Source organism: Maniola jurtina, chromosome 2 (assembly GCF_905333055.1).
Source record: "Maniola jurtina chromosome 2, ilManJurt1.1, whole genome shotgun sequence".
Lineage (NCBI taxonomy): Eukaryota > Metazoa > Arthropoda > Insecta > Lepidoptera > Nymphalidae > Maniola > Maniola jurtina.
The window spans coordinates 14956553-14976882 of record NC_060030.1 but is presented as its reverse complement, the minus strand read 5'-3'; the positions used below and the strand labels follow the sequence as shown (position 1 = coordinate 14976882).

Genomic DNA, 20330 nt, shown 5'->3' with positions numbered 1-20330 from the left:
CGTTGTAATTCTTAAATTAATTATTAGTATTACTTCCTACTTTTATGACTGTACCCTGTAAGCGCATCTTTAATTTACTAAATGATAGTCCGATGTCGTCCACATGGGTTGTCCAAAGGAACTCTTTGATTTCCCCGAACAAAAAATAGCCTATGTCCATCCCCGGTATGCATTTCTTACCAAATCTTGTAAGATAAGAAAAAGCTAGCAGACAGACAAACGTCTGTCTGTCCGTCTGCTAGTATTTCACCCTATAAGACACTTTTACATTTATACCTATTTAATAGAATAAGTATGGATGAGTATGGAGTGGAGTATCATTAGTATAAATAGAGATAACCACCTGGTAGAAGTATTTTTAGAATAAAGACAAATCCACGCTGTAGAGTTTATTGTTTAGAGTGTTTAATTCAAGAAGTTTGCCACCACCTTGTCACCTGTAGGTACCATGGACGTTATCCAGATTTAGCCTCAATAATCCGATTGATCAGTTACTGACCTCAGTAATGACTTCGCTAAACATTAAATCATCATTTACCTAAGTACCTAAACTATTATTAACTATTTATGGAAAACGCTTATCATATACCACAAAGCAATCCTAAACTTAGGTATTCCCGAATAAGTGAAATATTTTAAATTCAACTCTAAAATATCACGCTCAAAGTAGATTATTATTTTCGCCATTTCGGTACTGGGAAGTACTGTGAATGTATGTACAAATAACTTAGTATGTTTATTCTACTAATAATCACAGAGCAGCTAAATGGTCCAGCTGTGATATAAAATGAAACTATTAAGTTATGGCTGCAGTGTTCTGTTGTAAATTGATAGGAAGCAACAATGGCCCGGCTAAGTTTTATAATCGCTTTAGCAGTTTTAGTAGCTGTGTGTGACGCAGGTTGGTAAATTTTGTATCTTTAAGCAAAAAATGACTTTGTAAATATTTTATTTCCCACCAGATGATGCCCGCAACTTCTACCCGTGGATTTAGGTTTTCAAAAATCCTAGGAAACTGTTTAATTTCCCGGAATAAAAATTAATCTGTTTTCGAAATGCAAGATAATATTATCTCTGTACCAAATTTCGTTATTTAAATTGGCTTAGGGGATAGGCCGTGACCTACCTAACAGATTGATACACTTTCGCGTTTATTACAACCTTACAGCAATTTCTGGACTATCAAAGAAACTCTGCTTCTAGATTGCTCTGTAGATTTCATCTCCATATGCAAGTTCGCTGGTACAGCTGTTATATTAAGAGGGTACTGACTGATTTGGTTTATGCAATAGGTATCACCATTGTAATTATTGGCTGAATTAGTGGTAGCCTGTGTATTTTAGAAGAATGTAGGTATAGTCTACATAAAAATATCTCTTCATCCAATTTTTTTTTCAGCATTCCGTGTGGAGCGATCACCACAATTCGCGGGAGCATCAGCGCAGGCTGGAGCAGGGGGATTTGGGAGACCAGGATTCGGTGGGCCTGGCGCATTCGGCAGGCCTGGTGGTTTCGGCGGACCTGGCTTCCAACAACCTAGAGGATTCGGTCAACAAGGAGGATTCGGTCATCAAGGAGGATTCGGTCATCAAGGAGGATTCGGTCAACAAGGAGGCTTCGGAGGCGGTTTCCCGAGACAGGGGGGCTCTATCAACATTGCGAAGAGTGTTAGTATTAGTGCAGGACGTGGCGGTGGCAGATCTGGAGCCAATGCTGGAGCGTTTGGTGGGAAGTAGTAAACAGAGAGTGTACCGCTTGAAAGACGCTTTTGTAAACTGTTGATATTGATAGTACTTAATTATATATTTGTATAAAATATTTTAAAAGTATGTTTTTGTGTCTCCCTTTCCTTTGTTAATTTTGTACATATTCTAATTTATTTTGCAGATATATGAAGTTATGTTTTTTTAGTGAAACTATTACTATTCAGAGATTTTTTACGGTTGAATTACTCAATGTATGTACCAACGTTCAATGTTAAATGAATAAAATTTCTATTTAAAATAAGCACAATTTCTTTTTATTATAAAGCTTACCTAATCAAAATAAAAAAGCTCCTCATATTTTTTATAACATAAAAAAGTCCCTTAATCAATAGTCCCTTAATCAATAGTAATAATCTATTAAACATATCTATCTAAAGCTTATATGTGGTTTATAGTAGTATGTTCCACAAACAATGTAAAGGGGCGTCTAAACGGGATATATTTGACGACAATTTGTGGCTGCAATACTGTGGTCGGCAACATTGCTAGCAATTCCAGCCACACTATGCAATATTTTAAGGATGGCCCGGCATTATAGCCACATATTTTTTGGTATGTCAAAATGTTTTTATGAGTAGCCGACGTGTGGCCGAACGATCGCCTCGCAATCGAAAATACTGCAATATATCTGGGCCATCTATATTGTTGTTCTGTTTTACTGTATATGCGCGTCCCTTTCTCCCTGCGACGTGAAGTACTTTGCGTATCACTTTCTGAATAAGCGGACACTCTGATTAAACTCTTGAAAGAATCTCCAGTCGCTAAATTCCGTAGAGTTATTGCTAATCTTGTAGTCACAGGTATTGCATTCCTCATGTTTGTATCTTTCTTTTGTATGTTTGGTCCAATTCTGTTCACAAGAAATTCGAAGTCGCTCTTAGACATTCTTGTAAAATTTTTAAATAAGTATTTATCCAGCATTAATTCCTTGTCTACGGAATCCAAAGTGTCACGCCTACTTAGGTAGGGTCGAATCCACATTCGTGTCCTTTTTTTTCGTTTTTCTGCCAAAACAATGTAAGCGGCTGCGGCCTGCGATGAGCGTCATTTCGTCGGCCATTGTTGCTGGATTGTGTGGCTCATTAAAGGGTTCTGAATCAAAGGCCATACTATTGTAGCCATATTGCAACATGTTACCTGCAATTGATTGCTCAGCCATAAAATGCACTAAAATGTTTTTTTGATGGCTGGGCAATGTTTGCCAATAATTGCAACCACAAATTGTCGTAAAATATAGCCCGTTTAGACGCCCCTTTAGGTACTTACAAATGTATTTTGTCTCATACACAATCTAACGAAATTAAAGGTACCTACTTAACTTATATAACAAGTTATTTAGAGACAGCTGATTGAGATTTAAATCCGTGTAAAGCCAGATACATTATTTTAATGAATACCTAATTGGAAAGATAAAACATTAAGCAGACAAAATAGATTAGTCTGTAAATAAAAGACCTGGGTACGGTGAATTTTTTTTGAGTAATTTAATATCAATTGCTTTAATGGTGAAGGATAACATCGTGAGGAAACCTGAATGCCTGAGAGTTCTCGATGTACTCAAAGGTGTGTGAAGTGAGGTGTATTTGACTGTATGTAAACTTTCCTGCCTGACAACACGATCCTTATTTATTATCATCATTAAGATCTTAAAAAATCTTTTGACTCCTGGGAGTCGAAAAAGTGGGAGTGGGAAAAAAATCTTCGTATGAGAAGAATTTTTTTTATTAAAAAACATCGAATAATCGACCAGGCGGGTCACCTGTTGATGATTCGGAGAACCTGCTCCGCCTTATTATGCTTAGAAAACTCCTACTATTGTTATTAGGTAGGTACCTTACATGCGTTTAATGGAAGGAGTCACGACACAATGAGAATTGCTTACGGAGCGAAAGAGAGACAATTTGAAACTCATTTTTCTGTTTATTTTGATGAGTGGCAAATGAAATGGCAGGTCTTGGGTTCTAAACTCTCGGTGCTCTCGGTTTGATTCTGAATCGACGATATATTATGTCAAATATTAGGCTATGTTGACGTAAAATCATACAAAAATAGGGCTATCAAAAGAGCTGCCTGCGTCAAAAGAACTAGACACAATTTGACGCCTGCCAGTGACGACGAAGCCTCGACGTTTTGAAAGCAGTTTCCCTGTTGTAAACTGTAGTCATACCCCTTTCAAATTAGCTTCTCAGTCAAGGGTCAAGTGCCATCGAAAAAAAACCAGATAAGTGGGAGTATGACTCGTCCACGAAGGGTTCCGTACTATTGGTACTATCGTACGAGATATGACTGGGTATGGACTTTTTTTAATTGTCATGACGGCGTTTTTTTTTATATACGTATAACGTAATAGCGTCATAGCCGCAAAAGCTCATTCTCACACATTCAGTGAAAATTTGAATTTCTCAGAGATACAGCTCGCTGACAAACAGACAGACTTATTAATAGGGCCCTGTTTGCACCCCTCGGGTACGGAACCCTAAAATTCGAATCTATCACAGGCAACAAAATCACACAAAATTCCGTGAGTAGACAGTGGCATGGAAGCAAAGCAAAATATTTGATCAAATTCGAGTTGTTAAATTAAATTAGCACATACTTAAGTAATAACGAATTACGTAACTCGTGCGAGTTTATATAATTTCTCTAGTCTTTATGGATGTGGGGACTTTTTGAAACCACAACTAAAGCAAATAAGTACCTAAGTGTTCGCGCGAAATTACCACGTTCATTATTTGATATTTGTATTATGAATTTGTTGACGACAGTTCGCATTTGGATACTGTTCTAAGAATATAGATTTTATCACATTCAAATATGAGTATATAACGACAAGATTTGATGGAATAGTTTCAGAATAGTAACGACATGAGCCGGTTTATAGCTTTAATTTTAGGGATTTGTGTTTTCTCAGCACACTCTGCGGTACATAGGACGAAAGGTATAGTTTCACTAATATATTTAATTAAATTAATATCTGTTATCCGTACAAAATTAGGTATTAGGTATAATACAAAAGAAGAAACTGAAATAGTGACATAATAATAATACATCAACGTACAGCCCAAATCACTGTTAAATTTGAGATTTTGCATGTATATTTTCTCCGTAAGGATAGTTCCACTTGGCAGATCCTCACTAATAATGGATTTTAACAAATTCCAACGGATACCAAGTCCACGCGAATAAAACCGTAGGATAAAGCTAGTTAAGCTAGTGACTATTGCATCCACCCACAAAATAAAAAAGAAATTATTAAACCAATTGTTCCTCAAAAAGTATCACTCATAACAATTCTCACAAATCGACAACATTAACTGTCGATTTTATATATTTATAACTAGTTTATAATATATAAGATCTGTTTATCTTAAAATCTATGTATCTAGTCTCAAAATAAATTTTACATATTTTATGATTCCAGATGCATCACTCAACCGAATAGCGAGATCTCCACACTACGGCTCAAGTTACCACCACGAAGACATCGACCAACCACCACCGCCACCGCATGGACCTCCTCCATCACCAATTGTTTATCATACACAAAATTGGAGCGGAGTAGCAAAAGGACTAGATGGTACTCCTCAAGGAGTATTTAGTGGTGCTGCAGCATCTGCACAGAGTGCTGCTCCAGCGATCAGTGAAGCATTCTCCCTAGCTACTTCGGGAACTGGACCGGTGACTTCAGGAGAGCAGGTCAAAATCAAATCAAGATTTGGTAGCCACTCATATGACAGTGGCTCCGGAAGTCACAGCTCTGGATCCATTGAGAATAAAAAACATGCTGGACCATCAAACGATTTTGGTAGCTCTGAGGAAGGTCAGTATAATATTAAATTATCTGGATTGGATATAGCAGGTGGTGCATCTGGAAGTGGGTCGGTGGAATCTGAAAGTCAATTAGATAAAAAGGCTGATGCTGCAGGGTTTGATAAAGTATCAGCTGGAGGTATATCAGCTGGTCTTGGTGGATCATCAGCAGAGTTCAAATCAGTAGACTTTAACAGAGAGTCAGGACAACGTAGCATCAATTCAGGTTTCGGTGGGAAACCTTTCGGAGGTGGATATGGAAGCCAATCTAGTCAATATGGATCTGCAAAGACGTTTAGTGACACTGAAAACCGTGGTGATATTGGCTCTGAATCTTTAACGGATGGCAATTCTGCTGGAAGAGCATCGGCAGATTTCAAAAGCCAGTCAGAACAACATAATTTACAAACATCAAATAGTGGTTTAGCGCGGTTTAACGGGCAATCTGGCCAATTTAACGCTGGATTAGGCTTTGGTGACAAAACTGTAAATAGAGCAACGGATTCTAATAATCAATTTGGACAGAAAAATGGTCAATCTTCAGGATCTGGTTATCAAAGAGGAGGAACTAGTAGAGGATCTGAGAGTCATAGTGGTGGTGGTTATGGAATCAGACGAGAATTTGAGAATCATGGTGGTTATGGTGTTAGTTACCCAGTTCATCACGGTGATATTCATAGGCATGGTAAAAGCAATGATGAATCCAATCACTTGGAACTAAATGGAAAACAATTTGGTAACCAAGGCAGAGCTGGCCAAGGCTTTGGTGATAATGGACAAATTCATTCTACTGGATTTAGTGGTTCCAATTACAATGGTCAATCTTCAGGATCTGGTTATCAAAGAGGGGGAGCTAGCGGAGGTTTTGAGAGTCAGGGTGGTGCCTATGGAGTCAGACGAGAATTTGAAAACCACAGTGGTTATGGAGGTGGTAATCCAGGTCATAACGGGGATATTCATAGACACGGTAAAAGTCACGATGAATCCCATCACTTTGAACAAAATGTAAAACCATTTGGTAACCAAGGCAGTATTCGTCAAGGCTTTGATGATAATGGACAAATACATTCTACTGAATTTAGTAATCCCAATGGTCAATCTTCAGGAGCTGGTTACCAAAGCGAGGAAGCTAGCAGAGGTTTTGAGAGTCACGGTTATGGAGGTAGTCACTTAGATCATACCAGTGATACTCATAGGCACGATAAAAGCCACGATGAATCCACACACTTTGAACAAAATGGAAAACAATTTGGTAAACAAGGCAGTGTTGGTCAAGGCTTCGATGATAATGGACAAATTCGTTCCAAAGGATTTAGTGACTCCCAAAGCTCATCTTTTGGAAGTAATAGAGGCAATTACGGATCCGGCTCTAGCGGTTTCGGAGCGGGTTACTCTGGTAATCTAGGTCAAGCAGGACAATCTGGAAAATTTGATACAGACTTAACTTTAAATCGAGGAGGCCCACAAGATTTTTCTGGCGGACAGCAAGTACAACAATCAGGTCAATTGAATGCAGGATTCAGTGCAAGCCAAGCAGGATCTCAAGGGTTGTCTGGCGGAGAAAGCCAATCAAGTTTTGGTGCTTCAAGACATGGCTATAAAAAATCTGGAAGCTCTAATGGTGAGAGTAAAGGAACTTTGGTTGCTGGCAACGCAAATGGAGGAATCTCTTCAACTCACGAAGCCGAAGGTTCTCTTTCCTCGAATGCCGATGCATCAGGCCACGAAGATATCCAGTCCACACTCGGTAGTGCTTTGAACCTTGCTTCTCAAGGTCTGCAGGCAGCTCAGCGGGCCCCATGCGCCACTTGTGATAAGGGTAGTTATGCTTTAAGTAACGCGAAGAGTCACAGTGGTTCAGCCATTGCACTCTCTATTGGAGGATAAGTAAATACAAGTATCATTGAAATCACAGAAGACTACTGATAAATAATATTATACTTGATCTTAGAGTTACGAGTAGGTCCATTATGTTTGTATAATTTATGGCAAATACTATATTATACATTGTAAGTGTAAAAGTTAATGTACTCGTATATGTTATGCTATTCCTAAGTTGAGGAAAATATAGAAACTATAAATTGTTTACACATGATTTTTATTTATCAAAGCCAAAAGCCGAAGTACTATATTTTTCAAAAGATATACTTAGAGCGGTTTCGCAATCATCCGATCCGAACCCGTGAAAGTACGGATATAAAAAAGTCGGACCGAATTCGGATATTGCTTACGCACTAATCCGATCTCTGATCGAAATGCAAGCTATTTAGTCGACATCTTTGACATATCTACGTCATGTCCGATTTCCTGAATCCGAGACACATCCGAGATATTCTCACGGATGACGGAAGTCATCCGATTTCGCTCCGTCCGAAGAGTATTTCGGAGTTATAAATAAAAAAAATGCATAAAAATTTGTTTAGCTTACAAAATATAACACACAATAAAAAATAAAAATAGAAATACAATGGATGTTAAGACTACAAAATAACAACCAGAGTAAATTAAAAATTTGTAACACCCCCGACAAGTGAAGATTACAGTAATAACTAGAAAAGACCTGATAACTTTCAAACGGCTGAACCGATTTTCTTGGATTATAGCTAAGAACACTCTCGATCAAGCCACCTTTCAAACAATAACAAACTAAATTAAAATCGGTTCATTAGTTTAGGAGCTACGATGCCATAGACAGATAGATACACACGTCAAACTTATAACACTTCTCTTTTTGGGTTGGGGGTTAAAAACTAGAAAATACAAAGAACAATATAAATAGAATTTTATGTGTGAGCTAAAGGGGCTTTGCCTCAGCATAATACTGCAGTATATGACTACTGCAGCGCTGATTTTCAGCCAAAGTCCTGATGTCACGACCTGACAACGAAACAGTGCATGTATTCTAAATAAAAAAACTTAAATAAAAAACAGCTGAAATATAAGCATATTACGTATTAGTAGGGTAGAAAAGATGCGAGCATTTGCTTAAAGGAAAACGTGAGGAAGGCATGCCTGAGAGTTCTCTACAATATTCTAAAGGTGTATAAAGTCCAATTCACACTTGGCTATCTTTCTTATTCTGAGAGGAGACTCATTCTCAGTAGTTCACATATGGATGGGCTTTTAGAATCCCGTGGGAACTCTGATTTCCCAGGGCAAAAATTAACTCTGTACCAAATTTCTTCAAAATCGGTTAAACTGCAGTTGAGCTGTTAACAGCTAGCAGACAGAAAGACAGACAGACAGACTTTCGCATTTATAATTAGTAGGTATGGAGCGGTATTTTTCTGTGATCTAATTATTATTTTTAAGTAAAAATCTGGGTTTTTAGTTCCTGAATCGTGTATCCGTGTAACAATGTTATGAACAAACAAAACTATTACATAAGGAAAACCACATGGCATTAACTCATGGCATCAAAAATCATAATACAAATTCACACATTTTAGTCGAGTTTACCCAATTTATTATCACTTGTCTCTGGTATAGGTACAGATTCGTGGTATTCCATGTTAATTTACTGATGTTTATAGATGGTTGGTATAAAATTGTAACATATGAAGGCTTTGATCGCACTCTAACGAAATGATACGACTGGGTCTGGTTGTCTTGGTATTTGTTGTTCAAGGACAAAGTTCGGCAGCTAGTGTACGACGTAAGTATTTTTGTTCCATTTTATACTGAAATTCAGCATAGTAGGTGTCGGTTCATAAAGAAAGGTATTTTTGTGGAAAAGATTACCTACTTATATTTAAATACAGTCATCACTCATCATGCAGTAGGTACCTAATATGGTTACAAATTACAATATGGTGCTCAATTTACAGAATATCTTTCAACTTTATAAAGACGATATTATGTGTGTAAACTGAACTGAAGGAAAAATTATAAGCTTTATAATTAACGTAACGTAATAAACGTGAGCCCTTCGATAAAATACAGGATTTCCTATAATACTTTTTTAATTTTTCAAAATCACATTGTTGCATTCTAACGACAATTTAACTTTCAGATGGGAACGTACTGCAGAGGCTAAAACGCTCACCGCATTACCACTGCGGTTCAGACGGACCAGCATGGCCACCACCACCCCCACCTCCTCCCCCACCACCTCCCCCACCGCCACCTCCTCCCCCACCACCTCCCCCACCGCCACCTCCTCCCCCACCACACTGGCCACCACCACCACCATTCTGGCGAGGACACCACCATCATCATCACCACCACCACAGCGGCGAAGACTTCAGAGACTACGAGTACAAACCAAGAACCCTTATTAACGGACAAAATACTTTTGGCAACCCTGGGTTTAATCAACCTGGTAACTACGGGCAAAACGCAGGGTTTGGTTATGGGCACGGTAACGCAGCACTAGTTGACGCTAGTCAGGGTAACGTTGGCCAAGTGGACGCTGGGCAGGGTAACGCTGGTCTATATCCTCCGGGTAACCTCGGCAACCCTCCATGTGCAACGTGCAAAGGAAAGAGTACAGCAGTGAGCAATGCACAGAGTGAAACGGGGAATGCTGTTGCTATAGCCATTGCTAGAGCTAGTAAATCCAGATAAATTGGGTCTATAACTCTATTATGCTAGTGGAAGTCAAGTGTTTGTTTAAAGAGAGTGAACTGTAGAACATGTCAATACATTGTGAATCCAATCCAATCCAACAGGCTGCATGTCCACAGCTGGACATAAGCCTTGTCAAGTGCACGCTACTGAACAAAGACCTCTAGGGTCTTCATCGCCTTCACCCTCTTAAAGTTATTCAATTAAGATCAAGCGACCTGGTGAAAACAAAGATCGTACTGACAAGGAATTTTTTTTTAAGAGTGCAGAAACCTTGTGCTTCCAAATCTTACTATCTTGTCATTAGCTTTTAAAATCATAGATTTAATCACAATTGTATAGTGTGATTGTATAATTACAGGTTACCAAACTTTGTTAATTGTTATGTAAAATATTTAAATATACTCGTAAATTATAATGCTGATGATTTTTATTTATTTTTATGCATAACTAGCTGACGCCCGCGACTTCGTCCGCGTGGATTTAGGTTTTTCGAAATCCCGTGGGAACTCTTTGATTTTCCGGGATAAAAAGTGGCCTATGTGCTAATACAGGGTACTATCTATCTTCATTCCGAATTTCAGCCAAATCCGTCCAGTGGTTTTTGCGTGAAGGAGTAACAAACAAACACACACACACACACACACACACATACAAACTTTCGCTTTTATAATATTAGTGTGATAGTTTTTGATTTATCGTGCAAAATGCAGAAAAAATATTCAAGTATGGAACCCTCGGTGCGCGAGTATGGCTCACACTTGGCCGGTTTTTTAACTTTTAATCACTAATTGTATCAACAACTTTTTTAATAATTATTATTAAATTTAAAGAATGCTGTTGTGGGTACATAGATTTACTTCACTCGAGTATTCAAAATAGCGAACCTAGACATTTACGATCGTAATTCCGATGGCTAGTTTACAACTCTTCGTATTGCCATATGTACGTGCCACTTAACCAAATTGCAGTATTCTTCTAGTCCAGATTATTAACTAATCTATCTACCAAGAACAGCGTGGTGTGTGGCCCGATTTTAATCACATGTCTCTCACTACACTACTAATACTATAAAGAAGTAAAGTTTGTAAGTTTTTTTGTAGGAAGTAATCTCTGGAAATACTGAAGAGATTTTGAAAATTCTTTCACGAATAGAAAGCTATATTCTTCCTGAGTGATATAAAGGCTGTATTTTATTTCAAACAGTCGTCATCGGTAAAAGTTAGTCACAAATGAATGAATAGATCTCAAATAATCGCAAAACACAAATAATTTTATAATCTTAGATACATGATATAATTTAATTTATTAATATTAATACCATAATAATATTAATAAAAGATTAATACCTATTAAGCCTCTATATCCAGTGAAATAAGGGAAATAATCGTGGTTTTATGAAAAAAATAAGGAAGTTCGAAATAATTTGATAACTTTTGACTATTAGATAAGTAAATAATAATTTGCATAACGATTTCATTGAACAAAAGACATCAACGCGCTTCCTACAATATACTTCCTAACACCATATAAGGGTATTAATTATTATCATCGAAATCGGAACACAAACTTCCGTGGGAAATTCTAATAAGGCTTAACAAACGAATATTAAGGCTGGCCACACTATGAAAACTTTATTTTACTATGTTTAAGTATTCCGAATACAGAAAATTTAAGTAAGAAATTACATTACGGGTAGGTAAGTAAAGAAAAAGCTTGGAAGTTAATTGTTTCATCAAAATTGATTAAACGGATGGGCCGTGAAAAGGTAACCAACAGATAGACATACTTTTGAATCTAATATGTATATAGTTAGTATTTATGATATTAGTATGGACAACAATTTAAGCAAAGATCAAACGCTCAGACATACTTATTATGCTTGTAAAGAGGTTCTATACCGCTGCGACAACTACGTCACTTTTTTAGGGTTCTGTATCTCAAAAGGAAAACGGAACCCTTATAGGATCACTTTTTTGTCTGTCTGTCTGTCTGGCTGTCTGCCCGTCGTCGTGTGTGTCAAGAAACCTATAGGGTACTTCCCGTTGACCTAGAATCATGAAATTTGGTAGGTAGGTAGATCTTATATATACAAATTCGCGGCTTTCAGATTTATTCCTGTACTTAACAGGAATAAATCTGAAAGCCGCGAATTTGTGGTTACATCATTAAAAAAAATTAAAATGTGTTTCAATTTTCAAAGTAAGATAACTATACCAAGTAGGGTATCATATAAAAGGGCTTTACCTGTATATCCTAAAACAGATTTTTATTTATTTTTATATATAATAGTTTTTGATTTATCGTGCAAAATGTTGGAGAAATACCCGAGTACAGAACCCTCAGTGCGCGAGTCTGACTCGCACTTGGCCGGTTTTTTACAGATACATAAGCATTTTTTCAAGCAGTGCTCAAAGATGCGTAACAGATTCGAATCTGTGAAATATCTACGTGCTTTAACTTGAATCAATCGTGCGGTCGGCCTAAAATGTGGGAGATGACCTCGCAACTTATACTATAAAACTTATTTGACCCGCGAAATTCAACATAGTGCAAATACCTGCCTAACGGAACCGCTTATAACATGGCTAAGTTATATCTATTGGCCTACTTTTTTACCGTAGTCTTTACGGGATGGAGCCCTGCCCTCAGTGAAGGTAATAATTTAAGAATAATATTTATTACTTTTTTTACTCTATCGATTCCGTAGAGTTTTAAAGTCTTTGATTGTATCAAAGGTTTCTTGTAATCGTTCATACCGTTAGATAAATTGCAATCTAAAATCGCACTAATCTTTTGTTTGGCGTTATGTTTTGGTTTTTATGTAATTTTGTGGTTCTATGCCTACGTGATATAATAAGTAGCGTATCTGCTGTTTTTATAAAAACAAAAAATAAAGCTTGTTAGTTTTTTTACTACAGAAATAGATTTTAACAAACTGTCTAAATATACATTTTTGTAAGTTAAGTTTGTCTATAAAGACAAAAGATCAAAAAGTACAAAACCAATCAAATAATTTTTAATATTTAGCATTTTATAACCTAATGGTGTCGGATGTTATCAAAAGAATATAATATTATACAATATTTTAATTGGAATGCTACCCACCTACTTAAATAATAACTATGTTTTTTACAAAATAGCGTGTAATTTAACAAAGTAACGTGTGTGGGAGGTAAAAATAATAAAATAAATTGTATTTCATATCCACCTAATTGGAAGTTGTAGGAAACTCCATTATATTTATGCAAAGCAGTTTTCTTTTGTCGAAAACTTATACTTAATTTTTTACACTCTATTTTACTTTCAAATATCTTTGGTGTGGAGTCACTATGAAAAATATCGCACCTCATAACAAATCTAGTTTTATTGACCGTACATTCGCTTTGTTGAATTTGTAATAAAATAAGCCATAAATAAAATGGTGCTAGTCATTTCCATACCTTTTCTTTAGCCCGCAACTATGTAGATCTGCACGATTTTTTAATTTTATTTCAAATCATAGGCTTACCTGCATACAGTCTAATTTTTCGTTTAACTGCAGAAAATCAAGCAATCAAAACTAGAGTACCAAGGACTTTACATGGCAAACTATGTCATAAACTTGGCATATGTGGTGGTCACCAAGGAGGGCACGATAATCACCAAGGAGGATATGGTGGTCATCAAGGAGGATACAGTGGTCAGCAAGGAGGATACGGCGGACACCAAGGAGGTTTTTATCCTTACCCACCGATAAATATTGGAATCAGTCAATCTCAATCATCCGCAAGCGCTGGGGGCGGCGGCTTCGGTAGTTCAAGTTATCCTAACAACTATCAGTATAACGGAGGATACCCGAATAAAGGAGGATACAACGGTCACAAGAGACCAGGTTACTTTGGCAATGGTTACGGTTCCTATAATAACCAATTTAATGGGAACTATTATGGAGGGCAGTCTGGACAAGGAGGTGGAGGATATGGTTTCCAAAGACCTTTCGGAAATAACGATGACTATGAAGACTATGGCGATTACAGTAGATCGGCTAAAAGCAAGGACTGAATCATTTAATTTGATGTTATTTATTATATTTATGAATAAAATTTGATGTTAATTAAAAAATCGTGTTTTATTGGATAGAATAGGCATTTTTGAATGATTTGCACTAAATTCCTAAGAGTTTATAAACATCAATTCAAGACTACCGCAGTACTTTTTGAACTACAATTAATATTTTATATTTTGATATTTATAATTTGAAATATTTATAGACTGCAATCACACCAAATAGTACTTAGATGAAAATAGTAGATGATGCAGCCTAATGTGGAGCACGCCTGCCTAGAAGTTGCTTCCTCTTTCTTTCTTCTCTCTGGGCTGGTTTCCGCACTTAAACATTGCTTATAGTCACTCTTCTTTTGAAGTTCCCATTATTATAGCTAGCGGAAAACGGAAGCCGGAAGGAATATTATTATAGCAATGCAATAAGTTTGGCTAGTAGCATATCATGCCTGCGTTGAATGGTGCCAAGAATACTGGCTGCATTTCCACGCTAGACATCCAGGCTGACCCTTCAAGAGTAAAATGGTCAGCCCTTCTGTCACCAAATGAAGTAATTAACCGTGATATTTCTCGTAAAAAAAATTAGTAGCCCCAATATTATAAATTTAATTTTCCTAAAAATTACATTACCCGTACATATTCTTTTTATTTTTAATAAAATGAAAAATAAGAAGTGTTATAAAAAATAATATTAGGTTGTTAAAAACTTGTCCGTTATAATTGATGGTCAGGATGAAACATGTTATTATTTACTTTGAATTCGTAATGATCTAAATATTTGTATTAATTAACGGTGAACGAAATGTTCTATTAATTTAATAAAAAAAACTTGTGTTATACCTAATTATGTAGTGATTTTAGCCATTCATTAGGTTTTTATAACATATAAAACGTGAGTGAGCTGTGAGTTATGTTTTATTGGTTTATTCACCTTCTAGCATGATATTATTAGATCTACCAAGAACGGAAGTAATTTACTAAAAACTAGTTTGTGCCCAGTTGCAGTGCGACTCTCGCGTCACCTAAACATGATGGAACTATGCTAGAAACCTTCACGCACGTACCAATAACAACTGTACAAAGTTTCCACTCCATCGGATGAACGATGTCCGAACGCATAGATAAGAAACACACAAACACTAAGTAATTTTTATTTGTTAAATTTTTAACTTCAAGGTTTTAGACTTATACAGGTTGTAACCAGAAAATGCCAATAACCATGTTCCTTATCTTGTAATTTTAGTGATTTAGTATTTATCATACCCGCATTGTATAAGGTGCAAAACTCGGATCAATGCCCCACCGAGCGATGGCGTGGCATTGAGTTCGAGTGACCTATTTACGGAACTTTCGTTGACCTCTAGCGTCAGTCAGATATTTTATTTGTAATAAATTATGAACTTTTAAAGAATACAGGTGTAGAGGCATGCAGCCTCTTTTAAGACTGGCAGCTGCGAAGAAAGCAACACACTTTGCAGCTGTCACTTAGAACACAATTTGAATTCGGAACGATTCGAATATCCTGCTGGCCTTGGCGAACCCCGGGCATCACATTCACTTCAGTAACATCAAGACCGAAACACCTCGGTCAAGCCTGGCAAGCTCTGGCCCTCGTTTTCTACCACAGTTCTAATTATAACCACGGCGCATGTTGTAAATACGGCCCATGTAATACAAGTTTTAATAATTGTTAGCAGCCTTTTATTCATTAGTTACCATACGCTGCATGGCTGCTACACAGGATTTAAAAAAAAATCGTAGTTTTCTAATGGTATCTTAGCAGTTATCATTAGTACTATCACCTGCCTTCGTCTTTGCTAGCGTTCTGGTTACACCCTGTATATCTAATGACTAGATGATTCTTGTATCTATATAGGAATTAACTCATTTACGAGCTTCTACACCTGGAGTAGACGATAGTCAGTCCGGTCTAGATATATCCTAGGTAGGCAATTGGTAGGTACTGATTCTAAGAGCAACAACAATAGCTTTTTCCTTTAATATTTCTATGAAAAATTGTATTAAAATATGATTTATGTTTCCAAATTATTCACATCGTAAACTAAAATAACGTTTCCGGTAAAATATAACTAGTTTAGTATAAATCCGATTAGACCATGGTGAATCATAAAATTAATAAATATGTTCCCAAATTTAAAATAGACCATCAGATTCAATTCCAAACGATTTATAATCTTGTTCTACACATAAATTAGCACCATCTACTTATATGGTGTATTATCGATTTTTATCATTCATAACAAAGACATTCAATATTAAACTGATGTATCATGCTCATCAGCATCATGATCAGCCCATCACCGGCTCACTACTGAGTACTGGTCTCCTCTGAGACTAGAAGGGTTTAGTCAGACTTGACAAGTAGGTCCTTGACTGCAATCTCACCTGGTCGTAAGTGATGATGAAGATGGGCTAACCTGGAAGGGATATGTCAGCTTTTTATTTAACCCATACCCCTTTGGTTTCTACATGGCATCGTACCGGAACGCTTTATCACTTGGCGCCGCGACTTTGTAGGTAGGGTGGTAACTAGCCACGGCCAAAGCCTCCCACCAGACCAGACCAGTTTAGAAATTATAAAATTCTTAACCCCTGCCGGGATACGAACCCGGGACTTCCCACTAATAAGACCACAGCGCTTACCACTGTGCCAGGGAGGCACTAAAACGCACATAACTCCGAAAAGTTAGAGAGAGGTGCATGCCCGGCATCGAACGCGCTGACCTAACGGCTGAGCAAGCGACATCCTAACTACTAGGCTATCACCGGCTATACTGTCGTATACATATATTTATTTCACAAGGAGTTATCATGAAGATAAAATTTTACCGTAAAATAAAACGGATGTCAATGGCTTAGATGTTTTTCTTTGACCCACTGGTTTAAGTGGGGGGTATCATCCTAGTATATAAGTTCGGAGAAATGATTCACAAATTATCATTGCTTGGCGAAAGCTCAAATCATATTTGATTGCACCTAATATTATATTTTAGTAACAAAATGATAGCCAAATTTTTTATTGTCTTATACGCCATCACTTTTGCTAAAGCTGGACCTGTTGTATATGGTGAGTTAATTTTAAAATAGCAGTAAGGTCAAAAAGTGCACTTCCAAATGTAGTCCATAACCAGATTTGTCTCCATGAAATTAGATTATCTATTTAAATAGTGTTTGTTCTGTGATTGTCTGTCTTCTGCTGTAAAACTGAATTTCTAAAGGTCATTAAACCTTCGACTGAAGAAATCAAGTTTCGCTAGGACACTGAAGTGCTTTTACAATCCTTACCTACATACTTACAGGTTTGGGAAGATTCAGGGACATTATTACATTTAGACCATCGTAATGAGAAAGCATCATTCCCATTTAACCCTTTCAACCATTCCAAAAGAGTAAAACACAAGAGTGATACATTTTTATTCTATTTATTCTTCATAAAAAATAACCAGGTTATTGTGTGTTTCCGATTGCCTCTTTTAAACAAATTAACAAACAAAACCCGGTGGTGGAAAGTTGTTCTATGAACGATTTAATCAACTTTAAAACATTTATTTCCAGAAAATATTCCACCCGGCGTAACATTTCGTGTGGATCGCGGACCAAACATAGCATTTGGCTTCGGAAGTGGCTTCAGCAGTGATATCGGCGGAATCCGACATTCCTCGGGAATAGGTACATCGTTCCAAAGCGGAGACGCGACTGCTTACGGAGCTGGCTTTGGATCGAACGACGGGAACACCTTCGCAAGAGGTGTAGGCTACGCTAACGCAGCACCATCCTACCCCATACGATACGCTCAAGCACCATACTATCCATATAACAACGGTCAGCAAAACTTTGCGAGGATATATAACAATGGTTTCGGAAGATTCGGATCAGCTGTATCCTCGGCACAAAACTTCGGGAATTTCGGATCGGCAGTATCCTCAGCTCACAGTCATAATGGATTCGCATCTGCCGTATCCTCGGTCAGTGGCCGTGGATCAGCTGTATCATCTGTCAACGGGTTAGGGAGGTATCACACAGCTGTATCAACGAATGGGCGAGGTTTAGGTTATGATTCTGCAGTTGCAAGTGTCAGTAATGGTTTGGGTTACGAATCATCTATATCGTCCGCTCAAAATGATGGTTTTGGTTCATCTGTATCCTTAGCTCAAGGTCGTGGGTTCAATAACTTTGGTACGTCGGTTGCTGCGTCCCATAACTTCCCAGGGTATAGAGCTAGTGTAGCACATTCGGTTCAACAGGATGGGGAGTCTTACCAGCAAAGTGGAGCGAGCAATATAAACGGAGTTCAGACCGCCCACGCCATTAACTCTGACTATAACAATAACAATAATATAAACGGAGTTCCGTCCGCCCAAGTTATTAACTCCGACTATAACAATAATAATAATTGAAATGGGAGCACTTTAAAAAAATATAATTATTGATACTTTAAAAAAGTTTCAGTGAAATAAAAAAAAAGATGTTGAGATGATTGTCTTATGTACACTTATCTCAGTGTCTTTTTTATTTTGTATGTGCGTCCGCTGTACCAAATGATACAGTATACCCACTGTAGGTATGTTATCTCTACCTAGTACCTATCTTTATATTAGTTATTTTTGTAAATATTTTAGACATGTAATAAAAGACTGTAATAATATTATTCATTTATTTTGTTTTTGTTCTTAGTTTATAGCATTCAAATTACCTGAAAGAAATGGTTGAGGTAGCTATTTTTCTATTTCATAAAATGAATTAATTATAGTTTTTGGACAGCGAAATTAATCATAATAATATAAATAATCGCAAAATGTCATTTAAACTTTAGTATACCTAATATTAATTAAACATTAAAAGTTAAGAGGAAAGCCAATGCGAATGACATAGACGATTTCACCTTCAAACTAGCAATTTTGACATGTCATGACCCTCTATTGACAATTAATCAAGCAGACATTTCAATCTGCGAAATTTACGCGGACTTTTAGTATTTTGACGTAGGAGGGTAAAAGATCCAGTAAATGAACGAATAAGGACTACCCTGACATTGACCTAAAATTAAGGTATATGAGAATCGTTCTATATATAATTTTTATATTTTGTGTGTCTGTACACAGTAGGTATACACTCTTAAATTATTTAAATATCAAAAAATCAAATAAAATGCGTGGTATTAATTATTATAACTTATTTTATTTAACAAAAGGATAAATTGCCAGTAAATGAACTGGGAATTTCAGTGAATGAACGAACTCTATCTAGTGCATAAACTCTCGATTCCTATTAATAAATAAATTCTTAAATATATTTTCGGCTTGGAATTCAAAACAAATTGTCAGATTTTCACAGTTTTTGACTTATTGTATATTTTTTTCTACATTTTGCGCGATAAATCAAAAACTATTTTACATAATAATAATAAATAAAACCTGTTTTAGAATGTATAGTAGAGCCCTTTCTGTATAATAGAGAAAAACTTAATGCCCATGTTGCACCCAAGTCGCTGGAAGTGCAACATCAGCTGCTGAATGTTTTGAGAGTAGTGAGAACAATATACCGTAACACATGTTATCAGATTTGTTCCTTTGAGCCGAGAAGCCACATGTTCTGATGCTTTTTAGACAATCTAAGATCTCTCATTAAGTGGTCCAAATCATTTTGATTGAATAGTCTAAGTTGAGATGTAAAAGTCACTTCATCGTCACTACCTTCTGAAAGTTCTTGAAGTAGATTGGAGGTACTGGGTTGGGGCTGAGGTACAGATTTATCACCAGAAGTCAGAATCGTTCTAATTGCAGACTGCAAGTTACAATAGAGTCGCTTGGAACAATTTTTTTGCTGTTTCTTCTGGTTATATTCACAATGCAGAAATAATAATCATCATGGTGTTTAGATGGTTCGCGCCAAATTATAATACTTTTTTTAGTAAAAGTAGGGTCTATTCTTATTTGCTCATAAACGCAATGAGGAAATACAGCTTCCACATATAAAAATTTGGAGTCCAGGCCTTGCTGTTAGCTGCTAATGGGTTCTCAAAGTAGCCCGAGTATGCTTGTTTTACAAAGTTAGACACACTTGCACGACATTCTTTAATACGTACTCGCCACCAAATGGTACAAAAATGATTGGAATAACTTG

General features: G+C 36.8%; 5 protein-coding genes and 1 long non-coding RNA gene across 9 annotated transcripts; all 6 read left to right on the top strand.

Annotated features, from left to right (window-relative positions):
- Positions 1 to 790: 790 nt before the first annotated feature.
- LOC123876514 (keratin, type II cytoskeletal 3-like) lies at positions 791 to 1883 on the top strand. Of its 2 annotated transcripts, XM_045922828.1 has the most exons (3): positions 791 to 901; positions 1399 to 1687; positions 1724 to 1871. In XM_045922828.1, the coding sequence occupies exons 1-3, from the start codon at positions 844 to 846 to the stop codon at positions 1734 to 1736; spliced, it is 360 nt and encodes a 119-aa protein (XP_045778784.1). In that variant the 5' UTR covers positions 791 to 843; the 3' UTR covers positions 1737 to 1871. The 2 variants fall into 2 exon arrangements, with proteins under 2 accessions (XP_045778784.1, XP_045778780.1); XM_045922824.1 differs by having other exon boundaries at positions 1399 to 1883.
- A 2647-nt stretch (positions 1884 to 4530) lies between these two features.
- LOC123876450 (glycine-rich cell wall structural protein 1.8-like) lies at positions 4531 to 7526 on the top strand. Of its 3 annotated transcripts, none has more exons than XM_045922730.1 (3): positions 4531 to 4704; positions 5188 to 6321; positions 6838 to 7526. In XM_045922730.1, exons 1-3 carry the CDS (start codon positions 4632 to 4634, stop codon positions 7461 to 7463), a joined length of 1833 nt encoding a protein of 610 aa, XP_045778686.1. In that variant the 5' UTR covers positions 4531 to 4631; the 3' UTR covers positions 7464 to 7526. The 3 variants fall into 3 exon arrangements, with proteins under 3 accessions (XP_045778686.1, XP_045778678.1, XP_045778671.1); XM_045922722.1 differs by having other exon boundaries at positions 4532 to 4704; positions 5188 to 6579; positions 6814 to 7526; XM_045922715.1 differs by having other exon boundaries at positions 4532 to 4704; positions 5188 to 7526.
- A 1621-nt stretch (positions 7527 to 9147) lies between these two features.
- LOC123876497 (formin-like protein 3) lies at positions 9148 to 10315 on the top strand. The gene is made up of 2 exons (XM_045922800.1): positions 9148 to 9231; positions 9589 to 10315. Exons 1-2 carry the CDS (start codon positions 9162 to 9164, stop codon positions 10140 to 10142), a joined length of 624 nt encoding a protein of 207 aa, XP_045778756.1. The 5' UTR covers positions 9148 to 9161; the 3' UTR covers positions 10143 to 10315.
- A 2388-nt stretch (positions 10316 to 12703) lies between these two features.
- Positions 12704 to 14186, top strand: LOC123871799 (glycine-rich cell wall structural protein-like). Its single transcript, XM_045915758.1, has 2 exons — positions 12704 to 12799; positions 13687 to 14186. Exons 1-2 carry the CDS (start codon positions 12727 to 12729, stop codon positions 14184 to 14186), a joined length of 573 nt encoding a protein of 190 aa, XP_045771714.1. The 5' UTR covers positions 12704 to 12726.
- A 1211-nt stretch (positions 14187 to 15397) lies between these two features.
- On the top strand, positions 15398 to 16030 carry LOC123871190. Its single transcript, XR_006797232.1, has 2 exons — positions 15398 to 15602; positions 15928 to 16030. It is a non-coding gene; the product is annotated as an uncharacterized LOC123871190 (long non-coding RNA).
- A 1130-nt stretch (positions 16031 to 17160) lies between these two features.
- On the top strand, positions 17161 to 18604 carry LOC123872838 (filaggrin-2-like). The gene is made up of 2 exons (XM_045917408.1): positions 17161 to 17274; positions 17763 to 18604. The coding sequence occupies exons 1-2, from the start codon at positions 17208 to 17210 to the stop codon at positions 18602 to 18604; spliced, it is 909 nt and encodes a 302-aa protein (XP_045773364.1). The 5' UTR covers positions 17161 to 17207.
- Positions 18605 to 20330: the final 1726 nt, after the last annotated feature.